The sequence below is a fragment of the Panthera onca genome, chromosome D4, assembly GCF_046562875.1.
Source record: "Panthera onca isolate mPanOnc1 chromosome D4, mPanOnc1 haplotype 2, whole genome shotgun sequence".
Taxonomy (NCBI): domain Eukaryota; kingdom Metazoa; phylum Chordata; class Mammalia; order Carnivora; family Felidae; genus Panthera; species Panthera onca.
The window spans coordinates 58,027,743-58,053,639 of record NC_138351.1 but is presented as its reverse complement, the minus strand read 5'-3'; the positions used below and the strand labels follow the sequence as shown (position 1 = coordinate 58,053,639).

General features: G+C 50.1%; 2 protein-coding genes and 1 long non-coding RNA gene across 5 annotated transcripts; 1 reads left to right on the top strand and 2 right to left on the bottom strand.

The window, feature by feature from the left end:
* Positions 1-606: 606 nt before the first annotated feature.
* Positions 607-10,590, bottom strand: LOC132663240 (uncharacterized). Of its 2 annotated transcripts, XR_013551740.2 has the most exons (3): positions 10,477-10,590; positions 8,772-8,827; positions 607-7,363 (listed from the first exon to the last, which is right to left on the bottom strand). It is a non-coding gene; the product is annotated as an uncharacterized LOC132663240 (long non-coding RNA). The 2 variants fall into 2 exon arrangements; XR_014135960.1 differs by having other exon boundaries at positions 607-8,827.
* Positions 10,224-18,064, top strand: CD72 (CD72 molecule). 2 transcript variants are annotated; one of them, XM_060609372.3, is made up of 9 exons: positions 10,224-10,357; positions 10,452-10,559; positions 11,171-11,266; positions 11,865-11,954; positions 12,287-12,622; positions 15,543-15,685; positions 16,311-16,429; positions 17,378-17,524; positions 17,808-18,064. In XM_060609372.3, the coding sequence occupies exons 1-8, from the start codon at positions 10,276-10,278 to the stop codon at positions 17,517-17,519; spliced, it is 1,116 nt and encodes a 371-aa protein (XP_060465355.3). In that variant the 5' UTR covers positions 10,224-10,275; the 3' UTR covers positions 17,520-17,524; positions 17,808-18,064. The 2 variants fall into 2 exon arrangements, with proteins under 2 accessions (XP_060465355.3, XP_060465356.3); XM_060609373.3 differs by lacking the exon at positions 11,865-11,954.
* A 34-nt stretch (positions 18,065-18,098) lies between these two features.
* On the bottom strand, positions 18,099-23,473 carry TESK1 (testis associated actin remodelling kinase 1). Its single transcript, XM_060609370.3, has 10 exons — positions 22,201-23,473; positions 21,946-22,067; positions 21,768-21,816; positions 21,115-21,261; positions 20,697-20,779; positions 20,438-20,528; positions 20,103-20,186; positions 19,882-19,971; positions 19,628-19,742; positions 18,099-19,279 (listed from the first exon to the last, which is right to left on the bottom strand). Exons 1-10 carry the CDS (start codon positions 22,417-22,419, stop codon positions 18,393-18,395), a joined length of 1,887 nt encoding a protein of 628 aa, XP_060465353.1. The 5' UTR covers positions 22,420-23,473; the 3' UTR covers positions 18,099-18,392.
* Positions 23,474-25,897: the final 2,424 nt, after the last annotated feature.

The window sequence follows — 25,897 nt, the reverse complement described above, 5'->3', positions numbered from 1 at the left end:
AATGTCCCGGGGTTTCTGGACCTCTGAGGACCCCAACATAGACCTCCCCCGGATGAGGCCCCGGTCGCGGTAAAGAGCAGGCAGCTGAGGCTGTGTGGGAGGGAAGGTGGCTTCCGGGGCCTGCACTGGATGCAGGGAACCACTGGCAGCGGGATGTGGGGTTCTGAGAATTGCTAGTCTGAAGACTGCTCAATGTGTCCGCGGTCTGGGGTACGTGAGAGCCTGACTCTGTAAGAGAAGGGATTTGGGGTCCCCCAACCTCTGGGACCAGCCGGAAATTGCAGTCGAGCCAGTACCACCACCAACCCAGGCCTTAAACTCCGCCCCCACACCGGCTTCCCTTGTCTGCTGAGGTCTCCGCCAGCTCACGATCGAACTCCGAGCGCCCCCGCCAGGCACCATGCGGGCCTGCCACGACCTCTGCGCATGCGTACAGCTTCCCCTCCGCGGCATGCTGGAAAATGTAGTCCCGACAGTTCCGTTCCCCACCCCCCCCCATCCTCCCTATCCAACCCCCCCACACCCCCCGCGCCGAGTTTAGCCCTGAACTTCGCTGAGCGCCAAACTTGCGGTTCCCTGATCCCTACAACCTTTCAATTTTTCTCACTGTCTTGTCTATCACCGAGGTTCGTGCCCTAGCATAGGCCCTCAGGCCCTCAGGCCAGGACTGTGGCAACTTACTCATTGATCCCTGTATCTGGGAAACATAATTTGGGGAAGCCGGATCCACCTCAGACACCTTCCGAGGACTCCCATGCCTCATCTCTCTAGCTGGTCAACTCCTTTCCCAAATACCTGGTAGTTCTCTCCCCTTCTGTAGCTCCAGGAGTGCATTCCTTAGTGGCCTCCCTTCCCTGACTGGTTATGATTTCAGCCATAAGAAGTGCCCTGTTCCTGGCAAATTCCCAGGGGCGGATCATTAGGGGAAGCCACTCTGGAGCCCCAGCTTTCTCCCTCTTCCTGAAATTCCAGCTAAGAGGATAGAGGATAAGCCTAAGATCTGAAGAGGAAGGGTCTTTGGGACGGCCAAATGCTCAAAGATTGGAAGTTCTTAAGGAATTACTTATAGGTGGGCGGGGCGTAGGAAGCCATCCAGCCAAGACCCCTCCCATTTCTGGCCTTGCTCTGTACTCCGTCAAGAAGAGTCTAAACTTCCAAGCTTGTTTTGGCCCTAAGGAGGGAAACAGAGCTGGGACATGGAGAGAGACCAAGTCTTGATGACTTCATTTGAACCTTGGAATCAGACATGACCAGAGCTAGATCTGCCTTCTGAACTTTTTGGTTATGTAAGCTAATGCATTCTCTTTTTTTTTGCTTAAGTCATTCTAAGTTAGATTTTCTATCTCTTGCAACCACGAGTTCTGACTAATTCTGTGGGGGGAAAGACCAGCACACCAGGGCCAGCGGAAGATGCTGAACCTCTGAGATCTTCCCTTATTGCTCAACTCCTCCACCAGCCACCCTCCTCTGCCTTACTTAAATGTACTATTGTTCCATTTGACCCTAAAATATTTTGCCTAGTGTGTGCCTCTTTCCAGGTTTTTAAATATCTAGAATTCTATAACTGGGAGGAGGCTGACAGATCTGGCCCAAGCTTATACCCACTGCAGGAACCACCCTACCAACTTCTTAAACATTTCCAGAAATAGGGACCTCGCTACCTTACAAGCACTCCTCTCCAGTCTTTCTTTTTGAGAGAACTTTTTTTTTTTTTTTTTTAATTTGGAGCCAAAATCTGCCCTCCTATTATTTTTGTCATCAATTCTGCCTCCTGAGCTACAATCATACAAGCACACTTCTCCCTCCTGTACATGACAGCTCTGATGGATGGCCTAAGTTTTTTTTTCCCCCACCTTCCCAGGAAAAGCTCTCTAGAGTTCCTTTTACAGACCTTATGTGAAGTCTACTCATCATTCCCACTGTTTTGCTTGAGCAGAGTCTCTCTTTTTTTTAATTTACTTTTTATTTTTTAAGAGAGTGTGAAAGTATGAACAGGGAAGGGACAGAGGAAGAGGGAGAGAGAGAATCTTAAGCAGGCTCCATTCTCAAGCAGAGCCGGATGTGGGGCTTGATCTCACAACCCTGGGATCAGGACCTAGCCAAAATCAAGAGTCAGATGCTTAACCAACTGAGCCACCTAGGTGCCCAAGCAGAGTCTCTCTCAAAGTATTATGCTAAGAAGTGAATATAGTACTGACAGCACACAGTGGAGAACCCATCTCTTCATTGGGCACTAAGTCTATGGGCTTTGTTTGTAAGGAATACACTCCTTTAGCCTAGCTTAAAAGTGAAGGGGTGTTTACTTTTAGGACACCTGGGCAATTAACAAGCTGAATGGAGTGGGAATCACCGAATAGTGGCTATCGTATGTTTGGGCACCTGCAGACTGTTGTTATTGGATTTCAGATCTCAGATCTCAGCATCATTGGGGACCTTGGAGAAAGGAGTACATGGGTCTTCCCACTCCTGCTCCTCCTGTCCCATAACTCAGATACTCTCTCTGACAGAGTTTCTGCTTCTTTTATTTATTCCTAATTTTTTCCCAGTTTGCTAACTTGCTTCCTCATCTTCTACTGTAAATTCTCTACTTCTTGTTTTTGCTTCCTTCACAACAGCTTCATATTTTCTCCCCTATCTCATGATCTCAGCTAAATGTTTAATTACTGAGCACTGAGCAATAGTGCTCAGTACTGCACTGAGTACTGAGCAATAGTGTGAGCACATGCGTTATAAAAATCAAATAGAATCGAAAGGTATACAACAGTGGTTCTCAGACAGAAGTGATTTTGCCCCTCAAGAGACATTTGGCAACGTCCAGAGACATGTTTAGTTGTCACAGCTGGGGAGCGAGTGCTATTGATATATAGTGGGTAGAGGCCAGGGATGCTGCTGAACATCCTACAACACACAGGTCAGCCATTCATCGTACAGAATTTCTGTCCCCAAAAGTTAAAAGTGCTGAGGTTGAGGGGCACCTGGGTGGTTCAGTCAGTTGAGTGTCCAACTTTGGCTCAGGTTGTAATCTTGCAGTTTGTGAGTTCAGACCCTGCATCGGGCTCTCTGCTGTCAGTGCAGAGCCCACTTCAGATCCTCTGTCCCCCTCTCTTTCTGCCCCTCCCCTGCTCAAGTGCGCATACACTCTCTCTTTCTCTCTCTCTCTGTCTCAAAAATAAAGAAACATTAAAGAAAAAAAAAGTGCTGGGCGCCTGGGTGGCTCAGTCAGTTAAGTGTCCGACTTCAGCTCAGGTCATGATCTCATGGTTCCTGAGTTTGATCCCCACATTGGGTGTATGAGAGTCTGGGTATATGGAAACCCTCTCCATTCCACAATCCCTGATGACTCCCAGCTATAGAGGACGAACTTTAAATGGGCTCTTCTGAGTTCCTGGCAGAGAGAATTTCCTGCAGACCAGTTTCTGGAGGACAGCCTCAGAGCCAAGAACAAGGACCTTCAGGAAGGCAGCAAGTCCCAGAAACAGCCGACTTCCCAGGAACAATCAGTGGCTTTGCTGAATCTTTCCAGCTCTCTGAAAAACTAATGGTGGGTTGAAATTCTCGGCCTTTGAGGCCAGGAGAATGCAGACAAACCAGAAGGCAGAGAGACCTGCTGGAGGGAACAAATGATCTCTGACTGAATGAGAGCCTGGAGGAGATATGTGTGAAGGTCAAACACAAAAGATTTCCCTGAACTAGAAAATGTGATATCAGAACTAGAAATTTCCATACATAAATCAAAGGAGAGGATGGTTACTCCTAAACCCCAAAAGAGGTCCAGAAAATTAAACAGATGAAATATCTCAAAACATGTAACAAAAATATGGAAATGCAAATTATGTGGTGAAAGATGAGAGACTGAACCAGACCCAGGAGATTTAGCCTGCAAATTCTGTGAGTTCCAGGAGAAAAGGAACAGTAGAGAAGAGGTTATGATTAAATAATAGGTGAAATTTCCCTGAGCTGAAGAAAGACAGCCCTATACAGGTTAAAATTCCTGAACTCTAAGGATAAGGGAAATCTTACACATTTCCAAGCAGAAAGAAAGTTCTTTCTTCCTATGCAACCCTGGAAGTTAAAAGACAGCAAAACTGAATGTGAGTTAATGGAAGAAAAGGCCTTCAACCAGGGCCTAGCTAAAGAAGGAAAGAAAGATATTTGAAGATTTGCAAAAATTAGTCAGTATCTCATCTGAGAAACACTTTTAAGAAAAGACTCTAATGAAACAACAAATGAATTAGAACAGACTTCAAGATAGGGGAAGGTCAAGGGAAGAGGAAAGAAAACGGTGGAGTGCAACGAACCATGATCTATATATTTATATCTATATTTCTATATATGTATAGTACATCATATAAATGCTAAAACTCTTGAAACAGAAGGAACACATACATTGTAAAGGAACTTCTAATAGGGACTGAATCATCTCAAGAAAACTCTGGAATCAGGTGGTGAGGGTAAGTCAAAGGTAAGTGTTCCAAGGATCTGGGGTGGTGGGGGGGAAGGAGGAGGAAAGGTAGTGAAAGTAGTCTAAAGACCATTTCTTATTGAGGTGGGGAGGAAGTAGAAGATAAGTAAAGTATGATGGAAATAGTTGTTCTGTTTTCACATACTAGAACAATCATGTGCATCTATTTCAGAGAACAAGGCAAAAGATGGTAACTATTAATAGAACGACAAACTCCAAATTAACAAGGAGAAAATGGGATGAATAGCCATTCATTCAATCCAACAAAGGTAAAGAAGGGTTCACAACAATGTTTACAAATTCAAAAACAAGTAAGATGGAAATAAATCAAATATATCACTCAGTATAGTAATATGAGTGGACTGAATTCTTCCATTAAAAGACTCTAAGACTTTCTTATAAGTCAAAATCTGGTCAATGCTACTTAGAAGAAACATACTTCTTCTAAGCAAAGTGATCAAGGGGCACCTGGGTGGCTCAGTGGGTTAAGCACCCTACTTGGGCTCAGGTCATGATCCCACAATTCGTGAGTTCAAGCCCCACATTAGGCTTTCTGTTGTCAGCGAGGAGCCTCCTTCAGATCCTCTGTCCCCCTCTCTTTCTGCCCCTCACATGCGCTCTTTCTCTCTCTCTCAAAAACAAATAAACATTAAAGAAAAAAAAGGCAAAGTGATAAAGATTCAAATTAAAAATATGGGAAAGAGACACCAGGCAGATAAACAGAAAGCAGTGGTAATACTGGTATCCAACAAGGGGAATTTAAGTTACCAGCTGGAAGTGGTGTGAGGATTGCTTGCAAAGAGGTAGGAGGGAACTTTTAGGATGATGGGAGTCTTCTGGATCTTGATTGTGGTGGTGGTTACATGACTGAATACATTTGTCAAAACTCATAGGATTGTACACTTAATACTGATAAAATTTATTGCGTGCCAATTACAATACAGTAAAGCTGGTTTTAAAAAAGAACAAAATTATAGTATTTACAAAATTTAAATGCTTAATGAAAAAATAGTGTAATACTGGATGCCATCTCAATTGCCCTGTATCATATATGCCCCAAATGCTATAAAGATAGCAAGCTTAAAAGAGAGAGAGAGAGAGAGAGAGAGAGAGAGAGAGAGAGAGAGAGAAAGGGGAGTACTTATTTCAATAGATTACAAAAAGAACAAGAAACCAAAAATAAGCAGGAAATATCAAAAGCTGACATGAATGAAACGGAGAACCAACAAAAATACTAAAGAGCATACACTTTAAAAAGTTCTTTAAAAGGGCTAATAAAGGGGCGCCTGGCTGGCTCTGTCGGTTGAGCTTCCGACTTCAGCTCAGGTCATGATCTCGAGGTATGTGAGTTCGAGCCCCGCGTCAGGCTCTGTGCTGAGAGCTCGGAGCCTGGAGTTGGCTTCAGATTCTGTGTCTCCCTCTCTCTCTGCTCCTCCCCCATTCATGCTCTGTCTCTCTGTCAAAAATAATTAAACATTAAAAAATAAATAAATAAAAGGCCTAATAAACCTCTTACAAGCATGCACACACACACACACACACACACAAAGAAAAAAGGAGTAAAAATAGACAATATTAGTTAGAAGAAAGAATTAAAGAATTATAAAAAGGTGCAACTTAAAATTCCTCATCAGGGCACCCGGGTGGCCCAATCAGTTGGGCGGCTGACTTCAGCTCAGGTCATGATCTTGCAGCTTGTGAGTACAAGCCCTGCGTAGGGCTCTGTGCTGACAGCTCAGAGCCTGGAGCCTGCTTCACATTCTAGGTCTCCTTCTCTCTCCCCCCCTCCCCCGCTCATGCTCTGTCTCTCTCAAAAATAAATAAACATTAAAAATAATAATAATAATAAATAAAATTCCTCAACTAACTTGAAAATTTAGAGGTAATAGATACATTTTAGGAAAAATGTAAATTACTAAAATTGGCCCAAGAGAAAGAAGAAAGCTTGAATAGCTCAACTTATCTTAGAAAAGACTAGAATAAAAAGGTGATTATAGACCTACTTTTAGACAAGATTGCATTCAAATGACACCAGAACTAAGTTTTATCTATTCTTAAATAATGATAGCTTCCATGCCATTTAATTTAGTCAAAACTATAGGAAAAGAAGAAAAGCTCCCATATTTAATAGTTAGAGCCAGCTTAATTTAATATAGTTCCTTATAAAAATTCTATGTAAAAATGAAAAAGAGGAAAACTGCTGAAATATAATGAAGGCTTTTTACTAAAACTTAACAGCAAACATTGTTCTCAAGGGTGAAATACTAAAACCACTTCCATTAAAATAAACATTTAGTGGGGCACCTGGGTGGCTCAGTTGGTTGAGTGTCTGACTTTGGCTCAGGTCATGATCTCACAGTTTGTGAGTTTGAGCCCTGCGTCGGGCTCTGTGCTGACAGCTCAGAGCCTGGAGCCTGCTTCAGATTCTGTGTCTCCCTCTCTCCCTGCCCCTCCCCTACTCACGCTCTGTCTCTCTCTCTCAAAAATAAATAAACATTGAAAAAAAACATTTAGACAGAGATGCCTGTTATTATTCTTATTATTTAACATACTTGGATGTTTTTACTAAATGCAGTAAGTCCTTAACCACATTTACATTTTTGTCAAGTAAAGTAACATACTCACAGATTCTGGGGATTAAAGTGTGAACATTTTGGAGAGGCCATTATTCTGCCTACCATGCTCTGTCTATAAATTAGAGCCTCCCAGAGCCAGTGGACTAAAGTAATGAAGTTGTATACAACCTGGTTTTCAGGGTCTCATAAGCCTTCCTTGACTTCTTGATGTGGGCTGGACTTCACCAAAATTTATACAGATGAGCCCCTTTCCACACAGCAAATTCCTCATTTGCTGTCCTCATCGCTGGGCTGCCTCCTGTTATCTACCTTTACAACCGAGTCCCTGTAACAAACAATGGAGAGGCCAGGAGAGAGCAAGAAATGGGCTTTGGTGTCTGTGCTCATATGATATAATGGTTATGGAAAAGCTGAAATGCACAGCACTGGCTTCTCAGCTCTTAAAAGGCCCCAGGCTCTCCTGACATTTGGGCAAGTGGAGGCACAGTACGAGTTTCAGGCGTCCTTTCTGATATCCAATCTTGAAAGGTAATGTGAATGTCAATATTGCAAAGACACATGTGGGGAAGAAGGATCCCTCTCTCACACCCTATTCACAAAAGGCGGCATTGGAAGGGAAAGCAGAACGTCATAAGGAGATGTGTAACCATCCCCACAAGAGCTAAGGAGGACAGAGACACAGGCCAAGACTGCTTAAGTTGTCTATGCCATTGTGGATGTGCAGTTTAGCTCACTCCAGGTGCATTTGGGGACCCTCTCTCTTGAAGCCTCTCCAAGGTCCCATTTAGGCAGCATATCCATTGGTTCTTTTTTTGAGCACATACTGGACACTTGGTTTGGTATTTCACCTGGCCTCCAGGCCTTGCTTGCTTGTGTATTGGTTCTGAAAACGGGGATATTATCTATAGTTTATTGAATTCCTGCAGATGTTCCTGCAAAACGGATCTATGTACACACTGCCCCCGCCCCCATACACCACAGATACAAGTACCCTGACAGCCCCCACCCACCCATGCCACCAGCTGTTCTATGTGCTCCCACTCACTCTCTTAGGCCCCAGAGGCCCCCAGGGAGCCACCAACACACACTGTCCTCTGTTATCTGGAGGAGGTCCTGATAGGGTGACTGGGGGAGGGGACAAGGTTGTTGGAAACTTTAGTTAAGCAAGGACGGTTAACAGCTGCAGGGACACCTTAGGAAACAGTGAGTCTTAAAAAAGAAATACTCCTATAATCTGTCCCCATGACCTTTTAAGACTTTTCTGAAAATGGCCTCTCATTCCCTGCCATGGAAAAAAATAACAGCTTTCACAGGCACCCTTCAGCCCACAGAATCCTCAGAGCTTCGTCCTCCCAGCAGGCCTTGACATAGATGCTCACCTCACACAGATACCCCCACATCCTGCAAAGACCCGGGGATGCATGTACACACGTGCACACTCACACACAGGCAATATGCCTGCCTCTCCTCAGGTGACAAATGTGTTTTTCTACCTCAGTGGGCCCTTTTTTGTGCGTGGGCTGTGGGGTGCTATTGGGCAGAGCTCTCAACAGACCCACAGGGCCCATCACAGCACCCCTCCACACACCACTAGTCATACACTACGGCTGTTAACATGTGGTGAGGACCTCCTTCCCCTTCCTTTTTCCTCCCCACAGAGGTGGCAGTGTGTGAAGAGGTTCTGCGGGGGCAGATGTCACCCACTGCAAGTGGGTTTTTTCCCACCTACATACCTTGTCTTGTTCCAGCTTCTTCCCACCTGTGGAAGTAAGCCCTTTGGGGTCACATCCTGGTAAAAGAACATTAGGGAGCACCTTTGAACTACTGTTCAACAGCCCCTCCTCCCCCACTGGTCTCCCTCTCAGCTAGGCCCTTGGCACCCATGAGGGCCTCCCAGCCCCTGCTCTTCTCCCACGAATGCCCCCTTTTTCCTTGGGGCTGGGTGTAAAGGGACAATGTTGAGACTCTTCTTTAAAGGAAGACCTTTAAAAGGAAAGTAAGAGAAAAAAACTAAAACCAAAACAAGAAAATATCAAAACCTCAGGTTCAGAGTCCGTGCGCTCAGGACCCAGCCCTGCTTTGTTTCCCTGCCTCCCTTCTGAGAGAAGCTGCCGCCCTTCTTCACCGCCACACTACTCCTTTGTTCACCTGCTCCCTGACCCCCCACAAGGGAGTATATGTGGTCCGTGCTGCAGGCTTTTCCCAAAGTGCACAAGCTGTGGGTTGTCCCTCATCCTCACCCCCAGCCCAGGCCTATCCCCAAGCTTCTGCCTCCTGGACTCAGCTTGCTGGATCCAGCTCAGATGTCCCAAGTCCAGCAGGGGGCAAGATGGATGGGGAAGGGGCTGATTGGCCAAACATGTAGTCAGAAGGGAACAAGGGTCCAGAAGGCCAGGGAGAGTTTGTGAAGAGGGAGTCTGGGGGAGTTTATAGAAGAGAAGCAGTGTGGCCCCAGGTCCTCTGCATCCTCCAAAGGGCTGCCACATTCTCAGGAAGGGCTTTGGAGTGAGAACCTTCCTATGTGTGAGATCCTCAGAAGCCCTGTAGGACTACAGCTGGAGGGGAGCTGAATCTACCCTGAAAGCCCCCAAACTGATAAGGAAATGAGCTCCACCAAATCAAGGGCCTCTTTCTGGGAACCTACATCTGCTAGGAACCGCAGGATGAGGAGGAGCACGGGCTCCAAAGTAGGATACCCCAGTGTGATGGAGAGGATGGAGTTCCATTCTGGAGCAATGACTGGGGACATCCTCTGTGTTTAGTTGGGCACAAAAGAGCTCTGACAACACATAGATAGGCCTGTGCACAGAGCAGCCAAGAGAAGAGCATGGGGCAAATCAGGGTAGATGATCAGGAGGATAGGCATTTAGAGCCCAGTACTGCCAAAATGGGTCTGGGATGCATGAAGGGGGAGCACAGGCAGGACACAGGGACAGGCCTGAGTAGTGAGCCCTGACACCTCCAGCCTCTACCCACATGTTCTGGACCTCAGTTTCCCAGGCTGTCCCTCTGGCAGAGGCTTAGGGATGCCATCTGCTTCACTGAACCCATCTGTCTGAGACTTGCTCACATCTTCCTCTTTTGTAACTGGAAGTCACAGGGTAAAGCACTAAGCTGTGCAGTCACCGAAGGAACACAGAGCCTAAGAGTGTGAAGGGACAGAGGGGAGAGTGTCAAGGGAAGCTTGGGGCCAGTGGAAGAAGGGGGAGAAGGGTGCGAGCAGAGGTGCTCAGGGCCATGGCTGAGGCCATCACCTATGCAGACCTGCGGTTTGTGAAGGCTCCCCTGAAGAAGAGCGTCTCCAGCCGGTCAGGACAGGGTAAGGGTGGAAGAAGCATCTCCTTCATTTTGCAACCTTATGCTCCCTCATGACTCTACCCCACCTCCACCTTTTCTCTCCTCTCCTGCCCCAGAGGCTGATGAGGATGAGGAACTCACCTACGAGAATGTACAAGTGCCCTCAGTCTCAGTCTCAGGTGGGCCCTTGAGCTTGGCCTCTTCTGGAGTAGGGGACAAAGCAGGTACGGAAGGCTCAGAGCCTGTCTGTTTGGCGGGGGGGGTGGGGGGGGGTGGGGGGGGGTGGGGGGGGGTGAGGAGAGCTGTGTCTCGAGCTGCAAGTCCACAGTATTCTTGGAGAGGGGGGGACAACACCCTTGGAAAAGGAGGGGGTGCTTAGGAAAGAGAAGACTGAACACTGGATAAATGCGAGCCAGGGAAAAATAAAGCTCCCCGGGGGCAAGGTGGAGACAAGGGATCCGGGGAGGGGTCAGGGCAGCCCTGTGGGGAGAGGAGTTCGAATAGGAAGTGGGGAGTCATGGGACAGAGAAGAAAGGGCAGGGGAGGGGGATGGACGCGCTTCCAGGAAGAGGATTTGGGGCAGTCCGATGGGGGGGGGGGGGGTGGAGAAGGCTGCGGAAAACATAAGGGGAGACCCAGGAGGGAGAGGAGGGGATCCCCGGGGAGAGGATATAGTAAGACCCGGGAGAGACACAAGAATCCTGGGGGAGAGGCAGAACTCCAGAGAATGCTAAGCGTGTCCCAGAGTACTCTAGCGTGTCGCTGAAGGCTTCTCGGCGCGGTGGAGAAGGAGAGGGTGGAAAGAAAGGAATTTCCCGGGGCTTCCCATCTTCAGACTGGAGTAGCCACCGGTCCGCAAGGCTCCAGGCGGAGCAGCCAACTGCGTCCTGGAGCTCCGTGGCGTCACCAGCTGCCGGGAGGATTCTCACTGGTGAGTACGGAGCCCTCCCCGCGCCGCAGGGCTCGCGCTCGGGCACGCGGCGGGGCCTCCCGCAGGGCGGCCGCCCTCACTTCACCTACCCGGCGCTGCAGCTCCGGGAGGTGATAGCGAAGTGAAGTGCTGGCGGGGTCCCAGCTGGGCTGGTGCCCTGCCCGGCGGTGTGCGGGTCTGGTACCGAGAGTTTGCCGGAACAGCCCTCCGGACTGCGCGGGCAGCCCCGAGACCCCCTTCCCCGTCCTTTTCACCCCCAATATCCACATATATCTTTCCCACAGGTTGACCTAGATCCTCCCGTCTCCCCCCGTTACGATGGTCCCCACTCCTATATCCCCGTCCTCTGTCTCCGTCTGAGATTTAGTCCCATGTTACCAGGTAGCGCCCCTCAATCCTTACCAGCAGCAATCCCAGCCCTTATTCTGGAACATCTTCCCTCGCTACCTGCGGAAACCCACTACCCGACAAAACCCACCATGCCTGCACCACGTCCTCTGAGGGATGCCCTTTCCCATGAATACCACCCACCCAGCCAGCCCCTCAGGCTATAGACTTTCGTGGGGGTCTCTGCCCTTCATCCCACTGTCTCCCTAAGGCCGCGCAGCCTGCACGCTGTACCTCTTTCTTGGCCTGCTCCTCGCCTGCCTGCTGTTAGGGGTGGCCGCCATCTGCCTGGGAGTGCGCTGTGAGTATGGCCGTCCCCCCTTTCCCACTTACCCCAAGCAATTTTCTCCCCTACTGTCTCCAGCGGCTGCCCTTCTCTGGGCAGGGCCCCCAGTCACCACCACCTAATTAGCTTTTGGTCTGGTTTCCAGCCAGGTCTGTTTTAGAGTGCCGTGTCTTCCTAAATTGTCCTTACCTGATCCAGTACCTCCTTAAGCTTTAGGCAGTCAGATCCTATATTTCAGCCTGTTATGCAAAAATTTGCAAGAGCAGACAAAAGACTGATGCTGAAGTCTCAGGGCACCAGAGCATGGCTGAGGAAGATGTCCTCCAAATCTCATTATGGCTGAACAGATCTGCAGGGATCTCAGCAGCTCCAGCAGATGAACAGTGTTCTGGAAGCCACTAACAGCAGCCTGAGGCAGCAGCTCCACCTAAAGATAACCCAGCTGGGGAAGAGGGAAGAGGATCTGCAGGGGTCCAAGAGGGAACTAGCCCTGAGTCAGGAAGCACTACAGGAGGAACAGAGGGTTCACCAGGCTACCCAAGAGCAGTTACAGGCCTGCCAGTCTGACAGGGAGAAGACCAAGGAGGCCTTGCAAAGTGAGGAGGTGCAGAGGAGGACCTTGGAGCAGAGGCTAAGCCGGATGCAGGATACAATGAAGCCCTTGTTCACATGCCCCTTATCAGGTATCTGCTCTGGGAGAGGAAAGATGGGAGGGTGTGCGTGAGGGACGGATTGAAATGAGGACACACTCGTGGCAGGGGCAGGATCTATCTATCAGGGGCCGTATTAAGTTGTTGAGGAAAGGGGTCGTAAATCAGAGTGGTGGCTGACACAAGCTGTGCAGCCTTGGCTAACAGAGAGGAGGATCAAGTTGCATACTGGATTTAGGGCGACTCACCCAGCTCTAAGGCAGATCCTCCAGGAGAGGAGGGTGGCAGCCAGCAATGCAGATCTCACTGTCCAAAGCACCAAACTCAGGTCTCATGTGGTTTGATATCAGAGTCAAAGATCTGGGAACCCCCTGAATTTGGATGTGAACCTGGTTGTTTGCACATTTTTCTAAAGAGAGGGTCTATAGCTTTATTTCTCACTACATCTGAGATTCCTCAAAGGTTAAGAATTAGTGATTGATGAGGGGCGGTGGGGCAAAGTAGCTGAAGCTCTCAAGTGTGGGTGGCACTCACAATGAGGTGGGGGTGGGTAATGTGGGGTAGGGAACTGGGGTGGAGCGTTCATCTATTTTGAAGGCAGGAGCCCAGGCAGTGTGTGGGGGTGAAGGAGGGGGTCACATAAAAGGAGAGAGGCGGTGCAAAAAGCAGGCTGAGATTAGAGGTACCAGGGCCAAGGCAACTGGAATGTTCACGGACTGGTGGCCTATGGTCCAGGTTAGGCTCTGTCTAGTTTAGGGGGCATCTGGATAACTCCCCCAAGGCTTTAGATAGTAAGATTATGTGCAGACACACCCAGTCCTCATTTCTTTAGCCTTCTTATTCTCTATGACTCTCAGTTCCGTGCAGTGCTGTCACCCGTTCCCTCAGCTACACCCTAGGTCCCAGCATCCTAAACTGCTCTTCCACTAAAAGGCTAGTTTCCGATCTCAACTCCAAGATCTGTTTTTTATTTGTTGTTTGTTTGTTTTAAAGTTTATTTATTTTGAGAGAGAGAGAGAGAGAGTTCGAGCAGGGGAGGGGCAGAGAGAGAGAGGGAGACAGAGAATCTCAAGCAGGCTCTGCACTGTCAGCACAGAGCCCAATGTGGGACTCAATCTCACAAATCGTGAGATCATGAGCTGAGCTGAAGTCAATAGACTCTTAACTGACTGAGCCACCCAGGTGTCTCTTTATGTATGTATATATGCATGTATTACTGATGTAATCGCTACCCCCTATGCGTGGCTCGCACTCACGACCCTGAGAGCAAAAGTTGCATGCTCTTCCAACTGAGCCCGCCAGGCCCAGGCGCTCCTTCAGACCTCCACTCTGACCACACCCACCTCCTCCAAGCTTTCCCTACACGTCTTTAACCTCATTGAGGCCTCTAACCCACTATCTCTCCTGTTTCCTTTGCATCAGCTGGCACTTCTCTATCCATCACTTGAACCACTCGCTCTTTTGTTCCTTTGCACCTTCTGGTGCACCAGAGTTGATCACCTGATGAACTCAAGTGCCCACCTGGCGCATGCCTGCACCCACGTGTGCCATATTGGGTGGTCATTCTGCTTGTTGCCACCAGAACTCTAGTCTCCATCCCAGCCGGTCCCTCAATGCTGCCTGGCAGCTGTGCAGTGGTGGCTTGCCCTCCACGATAGCTCCTTACCCCACCACCTTCTCTGTCACTTTCAGCAGAAAGTGCCCGAGAGTCAAGTGCCCGACTCCGGCAGAGGAACTCCCTCCATTTTCCACCCCTGCATCTATACTTTTGTTCACATTTTTGCCCACCCCCATCTTCTGCAACGATAACTGTGGCAGCTTGCTGCACTGTTTTTCCTAAACATCCCTCCACACCTCCCTCCCCCATCCACGTTTCATGTTGCAGCCGGGGTGATCCTTTAAAAACAAAAATCTGATCATGTCATCCAGTTAATTAATTACATCAAAAGTTATGCAATAAATACTATTTGGTCCAGTGCTGTGACCAAGCACTTGGGATACAGCCAGTGAACAAAACTCCTCTATGTAAAACCCCGTGTTGACTTATTCTTCCTTGTAATATAAAAAGTCCTTCACCTGGCTACCAAAGTCTCTGCCTACTTTTCAGCATGACCCTTATCCTCTCAGCCTCTTCCATGGTGGCCACACTGACTTTTTATTCCTTTTAGTTGCCATGGGACAGAAACGCAAGAGAGTAGCTAGGTGGGGACATGAGAAAATGTAGACAGAAGAGAGGGAGAGAGTGGGGAAGGAATGATCTTTGAGTGATGGAGGTAGGACTCATGGAACAAAGCAATGAGAGAGGTGGGTTGGGATCATGAGCGCAGACTGGGGGCTGTTGAAGAAAGAGGGATGTTTATTTCTTATGGTCAGGAAGAGAGGAACAGGGAAGGGACAAATTTTGGGGTGGAAGGGAAGGAAATGGAGAGAGTTCACATCAAGTGTCTGACAATTTCAGCAGAACAGGAACGAAGGTTATTACTTGTGGAAGAGTGGGGAGGAAAGGGGAGGTGGCTAGCAGCTTGAGGGGTATGGGAAAGTTTTGAATATGCAGTGAGGAATGCTTAAGGACTTATTGAGATGAATTAGAGCCTACTGAACACTTATGGGGGGCCCAGGTGAGGTTAGCCAAGGTGTAGGGGGGAGGCTGCAATCATTCAGAAATCGGTAGTAGTACCATGAGCCCTATGAAAATAAAGCTCCCAGCCTGTTAAGGAGTGATGTTGTTGAATACCAAAGGCTTTTCCTAAATGTGTGTAGGAATGGAATTACTAGGGGAGGCCGAAGAAAGAAAGATCGTAAAGATCAAGTGTTAGAAGTCAGTAAAGGTGCCGAGATTAGACTGAGGGGGACACTGTGAGCAACCAGATCGCAGAGTCCTCACTTTCATCCCAAATGGGGAGATCTCCCTCTTGGGTTTGGGCTGTGCTGTCACATTCTTTCTGGTTTTTAGATACCTGCTGTCCCTCAGGATGGATACTGAATGAGAAGAGTTGCTTTTACATCTCACTTACTGCAAGAACTTGGGATGAGAGCCAAAACCACTGTAAATCTCTGTCCTCTGACCTGGCCACCTTCAATGAGATTTATTACTCAGTAAGCATACCCTCATTTACAGACCGTAGTGGGTAGAGGGATCTGTGCCGTCAGTTAGGAATGGCAGTGCACATGTGGCACGCGTCCTTTTTCCGTGCAGCTTCTCAGCACAGTGCTTGAGGTGGCCCCTACCAACTGACTGGAGGTGGCATGAGAGTTGAAGCTTATGAACCATCTTTACTTTAACCTGTTTCTCATCTCAGCTTTCTGCTCAGCTCTCAGCGCTGCTTAGTAGCTTCTTTGACTCTCATGGAATATCAGGCAGAGAGGTCCCAAACTGGTGGGCTGGATTGAAAGGACTGGCTCCTTGTGAACAGAGCAGCTCATGGAATGACTCCCCTTCAAAGGCTGGCAGAAATTCTTACCCAGCTGGGAGGTGAACTGAAGGGTGAGCCTCCATCTGCATGGTGGCTTGAAGGCTGCAGGGATAGGTCACTGATGAGCTGATGTCATGTACCAGTCAGACACAGTCCTCTTGGTCAAAGCTCATAGGGCTCCCTGTAGTGTTCATTTTCTTCCACTGGCCCATTCCCTCCCCTACCCCCCCTTGCCCCTCCCCCCCAACATATTGGAATATTTCTCATCATTTTCCACATACCTCTCATCTCTCTGAATCTCCCCTCAGAGTAATTATCTCAACAGTGCGAGGAAGATGTTGACAGAAGTTAATCCTCCTGGTTCATTTTGGGCTATCTCCAGCTATATTAAGATGCGGCAGCAGGCTGATAGTAAAAAATCCTCTGGGTAAGTCTGTTAGGATTCCTGGGCATGTCCAACTCCTTAATTCCTTCATAAAGACATAGTATTGAGATTCCTCTCCAGTTCCTGCTCCCAAAACTCTTTCATAAGTCAATATTGTAATTGCCTATTTGTGCATTTTCTTTACTTAATAACTTCTTAGGACAGTCTTATTCTCTGTCCTCTCCCCAGTACCTAGCAGTCCCTGGCACTTTTTTTTTTTTTTTTTAAGTTACTAGGTGGGGACCTTTTTTTTTTTTTTTTTTTTTAAAGTTTACTTATTTGTGAAAAAGAGAGAGAGAGAGAGAGAGAGAGAGAGAGAGAACCCCAAGTAGGTTCTGCACTGTCAGCACAGAGCTAGATGTGGGGCTTTGAACCCACAAACCATGAGACCATAACCTGGGCTGAAGTTGGATCTTAACTGACTGAGTCACCCAGGCGCCCTTAAGTTACTGGGTTGGGACCTATGTCGTCTTTCTCTCAGAGGAAGAAGGTGAGGCTTTAGCTAGGGCTTCACAGCTGATGAACCCTGGCATCTAACTTTCTGTCCCTTGACAAGGCTACCGAAACTGAGGTGGCACTTTCTCCGTCAGGACCACTTGGCACTAGAGTTGCCCCAGGAAGTAAGGGAGCAGTGGGATAACTTTGAAGATCAACTCCAGGGACCCTGAAACAGGGTAGTCATCATCCATGTTCCCTAACTGGGGTTTCCATCTTTAACATCTTGGGTGATTTTTCCCTCCCCTGGTCCTAAAGCCTCTTCGGGTTGGAAAAGACATCTGTCCCGTGAACCATGCCCAGACGTGGCCTTAGGCAGGCAGGGCAAGCTAGGACTTCATTGTATTTAATGCAGGGCAAGGGGAGAGAAGGGAGTGGGGGTGGGGGTGGGGTGAAATGGGGGGGTGGGGTGGGAGGGGCAGAATTTTATCCCAGTTCTACTTCACCAATCTTTAGGTCTTATGGTCGAAGCTCAAGATGTTACAAGGTACAAACCAGTTGGCCAAAGGGGCAGCAGGAGGACTGCACTTCTCATCTTCCCTGCATCTGTGAGATGGCAGCTTTCGGGAATCCAGATAAGGACTACTCTTTGCCCTGAGTTGGGTAAGCACGAGGGATGGGACTGAGGCACGAGAGGAGAGTTGGGGAGGGAGGAGGGAGAGGATCTCAGAGCAGGGGCTCAGAAGTCAGGGGAAAAACTTATTCCTGAGAGTGACAGTCACCTCTACAGACTTCAGGGCCTTGGTCTGCTTATGTAAGGGGGGGTTGGGCAGGGAAGGCCTGGAACTGGAGGGAGGCTTCTTGGCTGTCTGAGAAGATGGGATGAGCTGGATGAGCATTCTTAATAACAGTGAATGTGGAGCTCACTGATGCTTTACTCTTACAGGTACATGTGCCAACAAGAGCCTGTGCCCCTCACCTGTAACTGCAGCCTGCAGGCCCTAAGATCATCTCCCTCCAATGTTCTTTCACTCTTCTGTGGGCAGTGCCCAGGCAAGGGCTGATCCATGCCCAACACTTCTAGCCAGACTGCCGCCTGCTTGAAATCCTGTCCCAGAAACTGGACTGTTCCTGGGGAAGTGGGTGAAGAAGTCTCTAGAAGAGATTTTGGCCTCCCCAAGAACTTCCCATAGTGGAATTGGGGGCGGGGTGGAGGAGGGCGCATGGGCTGAGTGGATAGGGGCAGCCCGGAGCCAGCCAGGCAGTTTTATTGAAATATTTTTAAATAATTTGCACGTGTTAGTCTCATGTGTCAGCAATGCTTTGTCTGGTTCAGTGATCGCCCACGGGAGAGCAAGCCCAGGGGCTAGATAGGAAATGTTCTGTCCCTTGAGTCCATGCTGAGGTTCCCCTACATGGGGAGAAGAGCTGGTCAGCCCATCTGGGGCTGGCACTGTCCAGTATGTGTGCTCTGTCCTCACAGGGCATCCTGAAGGCCAAGGTTGGAGGCCAGAGACCACAGGCTCTACTGCTAAGAGCGTGCCCCAGGCAGCTGCAGGCCGGGTGTGGGAGGCTTGGCATGGTGCCCTCGGTGGCAGAGGAGACTGCCCGCCTCACAGTTCAGGTTGCGGTAGCGGGCAACAGCTGGTGTGGGGCGGGGGCACATGGACAGGAAGCCAAAGCTGAAAGGGCCAAGACAGCAGCCAGGGCAGGGCAGCCCCTCATCAGACTCCCGGGGAGCTGAGGGGGGCGGCGAGGGTTCTGTCCGCTCCAGGGCTGCTGCCCGGGGCAGGCTATGCTGGGCTCGGTTCCAGGGCTCCCCAGCCCAGCCTTGTGGGGAGTTCACCACCACAGCTGGGGGGTTGTTGTTAAGGGTAGGTCCTGATCTAGGGGACCAGGGCTGGGAGGCTGAGGAACAAGTGCTGATGAAGTTGTCTGTGGCCACGGCCAGGGGCAGCTGGGGAGCTGGTCCTGGGGGTTCTGGCTCAGGGCTACTGCCCTCACACTCCATTCTTTCTTCAGCCGAGGGGCCCATAGTGGGGGGGCCAGGACCTGGCAGTGCTGTCTCCATACGTCGGGGAAGTTCAGGGGATGATGGTAGCGAGCGGCAGCGACGGGCAGGTGTCCCAGGCTGGACGAGGGTCTCTGGAGTGGTCACCAAGGGCAGTTGGGTGGAGGGCAGTGGTGATGGTGGTACAAGGGGCAGGGGGGCGACTGGCTTGCTGGGTGTGTCCAACAGCTTGATCTTGCCTCCCCTGAGGTCTTCCCGGAGTGAAAAGGGGTTGACTCGAGTCAGATTGTCCCCCCAGTTGGGGGGTGATTCCGGTGATGGGGGCAGGAAGAGGTCTGAACGGCTTCGGGAAAGCCGGGGGTCTGGCCTAGGAAGTGTGGCAGATGGACCCCCTCTTGAAACAGACCCTGTAGACAGAGAAGTGTGTGGTTACTGTTCTTAGCATTGATCATAGTTCCTTGAGGCCTCAGTATTCACCAGGAGGCTGGTGGGACTAGAGCTTACAAAAGGGAGTTCCACTGGGTACTTTGGAAAGGGGGAGATGTCACCTCTAGCCCTCCTTTACCTCTTCTTTCCTCCTTCTCCTTCCTTGGCTCTAGAATTTGAAAATATCCTTTTTTGAGATGTCCTTTCACCACCACCCACCCACAGCCGTCTCAGCTAATAAATACACTTAGTCTTCCCCAGACAATTCCCTCAGTCCTAGGGAAGAGACGCAAAAGGACTTATGTTGGGTCAAGGTCATGCTCACTTACTCTGATTGTGTGTCAGGGGAGCCCTGGTGAGGGGGGATGGCTCAGGCAGCTGCTCAAGGATCCATTCCAGGTGCTGGGTGATTTCGGTGAAGGGAGCACGAGTGCTGGGTTCCATCTGATGGGGAGAGAAAGGAACAGCTTCATTCATTGCTCCAAAAGAGGGTCCCTGAGTTTTCCTTCACCACCTGGGACAGGAAAGCCTTGCTAGCTGATGGATGTGGGTGGTAGGCAAGGAAACGGAGTGAGGATCTTACACTGCAGCAGTGGATGGCCAGGAGCAGGAAGGGCAGTGGGCAGTCATCCCCTACCAGGGTCTGGAAAGCAGGTACATCCAGGCCGAAGTCCTGTGGGTACAGAGAAGAGGGGCCTTCAAGTCAGCCTTCCTTGGGTTTTCCTTCTGCCCCCCAGTCAGGACCTCAACCTCCAGAGAACCAGTCTAGAGCTCCTCCTTTTCAAACCTGGAGACATCATTCACCTCAGTACGGGGTAGGTAATCTGGGTCGGCAGGTACTCGTGCAATGAGCTCACAGAGGACAATCCCAAAGGCAAAGACATCAGCCTGGGGGGAGGAGAGAATGTCAGTGGAAGGAACTGACAGTTTTCATGTCAGAATTTTGTCAGAATATGTCAGAATTTGGGGGGAAGTCTTGATAGTTTCATGTGTTAGAGGGGTGCCTATGAAGGGGAAGGGAGATCTTGGGGGTCTCCTAAATATTCAGTAGGGCTGTTAAGGAAATTGGGATGGGACCTTATAAAAGTATCTCGAAGGTCTCTGGAAGGCCTTGGGTATCTGAAGGATTGATGTCTTACCTTCTCATCATACAGCTCACCCCGCAACACCTCTGGAGCCATCCAGTATGGGGAACCTACCACAGCCAATGGCTCCTTTCTTGCCCCTTCCCTGCAGGGGTAGGGGCAGAGTGGTCAGAAACAGCTCACTCAGATAACCCCCCTAAACAAAAGGGGATGAGGTCAGCCCCCTCCCCACTCCAAGGAAAATGTCTCTGGAGGCTTCATTTAGATAGGGGCCTTCTAGAAAGTTTAGGGAGCACAGGGGCATTCACCTCACCTATACACAGGAATCTTTTCAGCCAGCCCGAAGTCACCCACAACAGCCGTGAAGCCTTGGTCTTCCCGTCGGATCAGACAGTTCTGACACACACATAGCATCCCCATACACCCAACATCTTCTGTTCTCTTATCTCCCAATATACACCCCAAAGCCCTGTCACTCCAGAAGAACCCCAACCCTCTCTGATCTACCAGTTCTCTAATGCACCCCAATCTGGCAATTTCATCTATCACTGCAAACATAGGCTGGTACCCAGCCCCTTAGAGCTCCCCTTCACCCCAGTCCCCCATTCTCCAATGCTTTGCTAGCCCAACATCCTAATATGTCTACTATCCACATTCCAACATCCATGGGTCAGTTACAGTGTAATAGTTTCAAATCCCCTTTCATGCCTCCATCCACCTGGCCAGCCTACCTTGGATGTTAGGTCTCGGTGGAATACACCTTTGGCATGCAGGTACCGCAGGCCGCGGGCAATGTCCAGAGCCAGGTGGAGCCTGACAGGCCAGGACAGGGGTTCCGGAGAGCTGAGCAGCTGTTCAAGGGTTCCCCCATTCATATACTGGGGCATAATGGGACCAGAAGGGGAATGAATGTCAAGGTTTCTGCCTGTACTGTAGGTCTCCTACTTATAAGCCAGGGGACACTTAGGAGGATCGCAAAGGTCAGAAGGGTGAGTCTGTGCGCTAGGATCTCCCGCTCATATTCTAGAGCTGTCCTGTCCAAGACCTGTGCAACTATTTAAATTTAAATTATTAAGTTTAAATAAAATTAAACATTCAGTTCTCCAGTCACACTAGTCATATTTCTACTGCTACCTACCCACATGTACCTACAGAACATTTTCATCACTACAGAAAGTTCTATTGGACAACATTGTTATAGAGCATATAGGGAATGTGACCAACTGAGGCCTTTTATTGTGGTTAGCCCAAAGGGAAGTTCAGGAAGCCTCCCATGGCAGGAGGTCCTGCTGCCTCTCATTATTCCTCTGTAGATGCATCGGGCGCTGACTTTCTCTCCCCATGGTGATGGTGGGGGGTCCCCTCCTTCCTGGCCCATCCTCACCTCTGTAAGAGCGTGCAGTTGCCCCTGGTGCACACAGACCCCCATGAACCTGGAAGAGGATGGGGAAGATAGGAGGGTAGGCTGTGAGAACCCAGGCCCCTCTACAGTTCCCACTTTTCCCGCGGGATCTTTCCTCTTCTCCCAGCAAGCTTCTCAGCAAGCGGCTGAGGCCGCTCACCTTAGGATGTTCGGGTGTCGGAGCCGGTTCATCAGCTGCACCTCCCGTAGCGTGTTTCCCCGGTTACTGGGGAGTCTGTTCATTTTCAGCACCATGACTTGCCCTGACTGTCGGTGCCGAACCTGGGGGCGGCATGGGCCGGCGAGTCCCGTGCAGATTCGCCAGGTCGCGAGTGTCGTCCGAGTCTGGGGCCCCTAGTTCCAGCCTCCCGTCTAAGGCTCGGTCCCGCCCCTCTGCCCTCTCTGCTGATCCTACCTTGTAGACCTCAGAGAAGAAGCCGGCCCCGATCTTCTCGGCGCAGTGGAAATCGTCCACGCGCGCCAGGCTGGACACAGCGCTGCGGAGAGCCCGGTAGGAGGAGGGGCGGCCCCGGCCCGGGCCTCCACCCGTGCCCCCCGGCCCCGGGGGCCCCTCCCCCGGCGCCTCACCGGGCCCTGGCCCAGGGCCCCGCAGTGGGGGCCGTTCCCCGGCCATGGCCGGGCCCCCAGCCCCGGCCTGCCTCACATGGCAGGGTCCCCGGGGCCCGGGCAGGCCGCGCTTGCCATGGGCGCGCGCCCAGCCCGATTCGGGACGCCGGGGCTCCCGCTCCCGTCCGGGAGAATGGAAGATCAGCGGAAGATCCTGGGCCCGCCCCCGCCGCGCCGGCTTGCAGGGCCCGGGTAAACGCCGCTCCGCTTCTTTCGGCGCAGGGCCTGGGCCTGGGCCTGGGCCGGGTGGTGGCAGTGGCTCTCCCGGGCGCCGGCGGGCAAGCGGGCGGACTCCCCGCAGGCGGAGGCGGGCTGGCTGGCGGGCGGGCGGCGGCTGCTCCGCTTCGCCGCTGGGGCTCAGGCTCCGCGGCCTGCCAGGGGCGGGGCTGAGCCGGGCCTCCGCTTAACTCCTTCCAGCCCGGCCCACCGGCAGCGGCCACGCCCCCTCAGGTACGCAACCCCTAACCGGTGGCAGCGACACCCTGGGCGAGAGGGTCTGGGACGTCGGGGCCAAATAAGTTCAGGCCCGAGCTAAATAACTGAAGGGAATTATGGGCTGATTGTGCGTCCGCGCAGCTCAAATACCTTTTAGCTGCCCTGGGTGTCCTTTCTCTCCTCCTACCCTCAGTCCACTGTCTACAGAGAGCCGAGCTCAGGAAGCCGCCGGATTCCTGGGCTCCGTGGGCCAGCAGGGCAGAAAAGTAGACACTTCAGGTCTAGCCACAATCGGAGGTAGCCCAGCAACCTGCCTACCTTTCCGGCCCGCGCTCTGTTCCAGCCTGCCCATTTCCCAGGTCTTGACCCTTACACCCCTGGATTCCCTGACACTTTCTCCCTTCTCGGGCGGTTGTATCGTGAGCCTGTGGCCAGCCCGTCCCTGATGTGGCCCACACCTCCTTACTCCATCCCGCCTCCCTCGAATAAAGTTCAGAGGAAGAGAGGAGTATCCGTCCAGTGACTACCCAGCCTCAACCTCCTACTCTTTCCTCCAAATGACCCTATCTCTCTGCAGAGAAGCCTCCACCTGCCCGGAAGCCCCTCCTTCCTCGAGATCCCACCCCTCGGCAAAACCCCGCCCCTCCAGGAGCCCTTTCCTTCGGAGACCCCTCACTTCCTCAGTGAGACGCCCCCTTCAGAGGGACCTTTTCCCAGTATGATACTGCCACCATCAGTGTGTATCAGAACCCCTCAGTGAGACACCCCTCCTCTGTGTGTTCCTTCCACACAATGAGACCCCACCTCTCAGAGTGACTACACCGGTCATTGTGACCCCCTCCTCTCAACGTGACTCCTCCCCTCAATGTGGCCCAGCCCTTATCAGTGTGACCCCTCTCTGGAGGTTCTGCCCTCCACCTTGTAGGAATCCGGTCTGCCCCCTCAGGCTGGAGGAGGAGCTGCAGTCTGCCTCTTTTAAGTCGGCGCTGAGCCCTGAATGCGCACGCACTGTGCACTCACCAAACCCAACGCTTCCGGTTCCCTGCTGGCTCCTCCCCCCGGGGTCGGCGAAATAGCCAATTATCGCCAGGGATGAGTGACGTCGCTCCATCCGGAGGACGCCTCCCAGGCGAGGGTTTGCGGGCAGCTGTGAGCAGCTTGCCACCTAGCGGCGGAATGGAGGGTGGCGGGAATGAAGCCTGCAGGTCTCGGGAGCGAGAGGGCTTGAAGAAGGCAGAGTTCTTTAAAAAAATTCTCAAGTATTGCATTTCTGTTTCTGTGGTAAGATGAAAAGGAAATTAAGGCAAGCACATTCTGCGTCCGTGTGCGTGCTCGCCTTCTAACAGAGTCCTGTCCGGTGTTTATGAGAGTTGGAGCCAAGTTCTATTTAATTGTCCAGGGCTAATGAGAAGAGAAAAAACAGTCTTAGATTATAAACGTTGCCTTAGGGTGGAGAGAAGACCGGATGCTGTCCCGGTGCAGCGTACAGCGGAAGATTTCGCACAGGTTTGGAGACAGAATGGAAGAGATTCACAGCCCTTCCAGAGCCAGTGAAGATAGGCCAGTCTTGAGAACAACCTATGCCTGGGCCTTGTGCATCATGTAATTCTTCCAGAGGCAATTTGATCTCAGCAAAACAAACTCATTCATCACGTTAATGTTCATTTAACACCCACAACTATTTAATTTGTAAATGTGTTTCCTAGAGTTGTATGAGATCTGTAAACACTAGGAATTTATGCATTTTGTCAAAATATTATTATAATAGATAATGTAATTGACATATATCTGACCTTTTATCCAAGTTTGAGAGTTACCCTTGTTGGTGATAGTAATTCCAGCAGAGGAGCCAGGATCCTGTTTTAGAAAGATCACTGTGGTGGTTGTATGGAGGCAGGGAGACTGATTAGAAAGGAAGTTCTGCTAATGTTCAGTCAGGAGAGGATGAGAGACTGAACTAGGATAGGGATAATAGGGAAGAAGAGGAAACATTCAACTAGTCTGGGAAAACTTGATGATTGATTTAGTATCCGAAGTCAGGTCAGTGGAGAGAAAGCATCAGCCAGGATCATTTTTAAGTTTGTAGTTTAGATGACTGGGTGATATCAACTGAGATAAAGAATCCAGGAGGAAAGGTTGGGTGGGGGAAGTTGGATGTTTGCCTCAAGTAAAGGTGTGATGATAAAGGAAACCATGAATGTGGATGCCACCATCCAAGTAGAGTGTATAGAGGGAGAAGGCTGACAAGAATCCTGGGAATCACCAACATTAAAAGGGTGTGTGGATGAAAAGAATTCCGTGAAGGAGACTATGAAGAATCAAGCTGAAAGATAGGAAGAGAATCTAGAGAGGCTGGTGCCATGGAATCCAAGGAATGGGGAATTTAGAGAAAGTGAAATAATGAACAGCATTAAGTAGTACAGAGGGGTCTGCTAAGATAAGTTTTAAGTATTCCTTAATTTAAGCTATTAGAAGATCCTTTTGTGGTTGTTTTTCAAACTTTTATGATGGAAAAATGTCAAATATGAAAAGAAAGAACAAACAATAAAACAATGAATGTTTATTTACCTTGGGTAAGACCATTTTGCTGGCGAACCTTGTGCAAAATCACTTGCCTATGCCTCATTTGTACTGTTGCCATAAGTGATCTGACCGAGGTGAAAGTACCTGCTTTCATGTACCTACTATGCTAATGATTCTCCAATGGTAATTCATGGCCAATCTTGTTTCATCTAACTCTATACCCTTGCTCTCTCCTTCCACTTAATTATTTGGTGTATATTTTTGATATAGCATTTCATCAATAAATATTTCAGTATGTTACCTTTGAAAGACGAGGATTCTTCTTTAAACCAAACCACAGTACCATGTCACACCCCAAAAAGCCCGATAATTCTTAATATCAAATATCTATTTGCTCATATTTCCCCCATTATCTTATAAATGTTTAGTTTAAGAAATTGTTTGGGTCACCTGGGTGGCTCAGTTGGTTGAGCATTCGACTTCAGCTCAGGTCATGATCTTGCAGTTCATGAGTTCAAGCCCAGGGT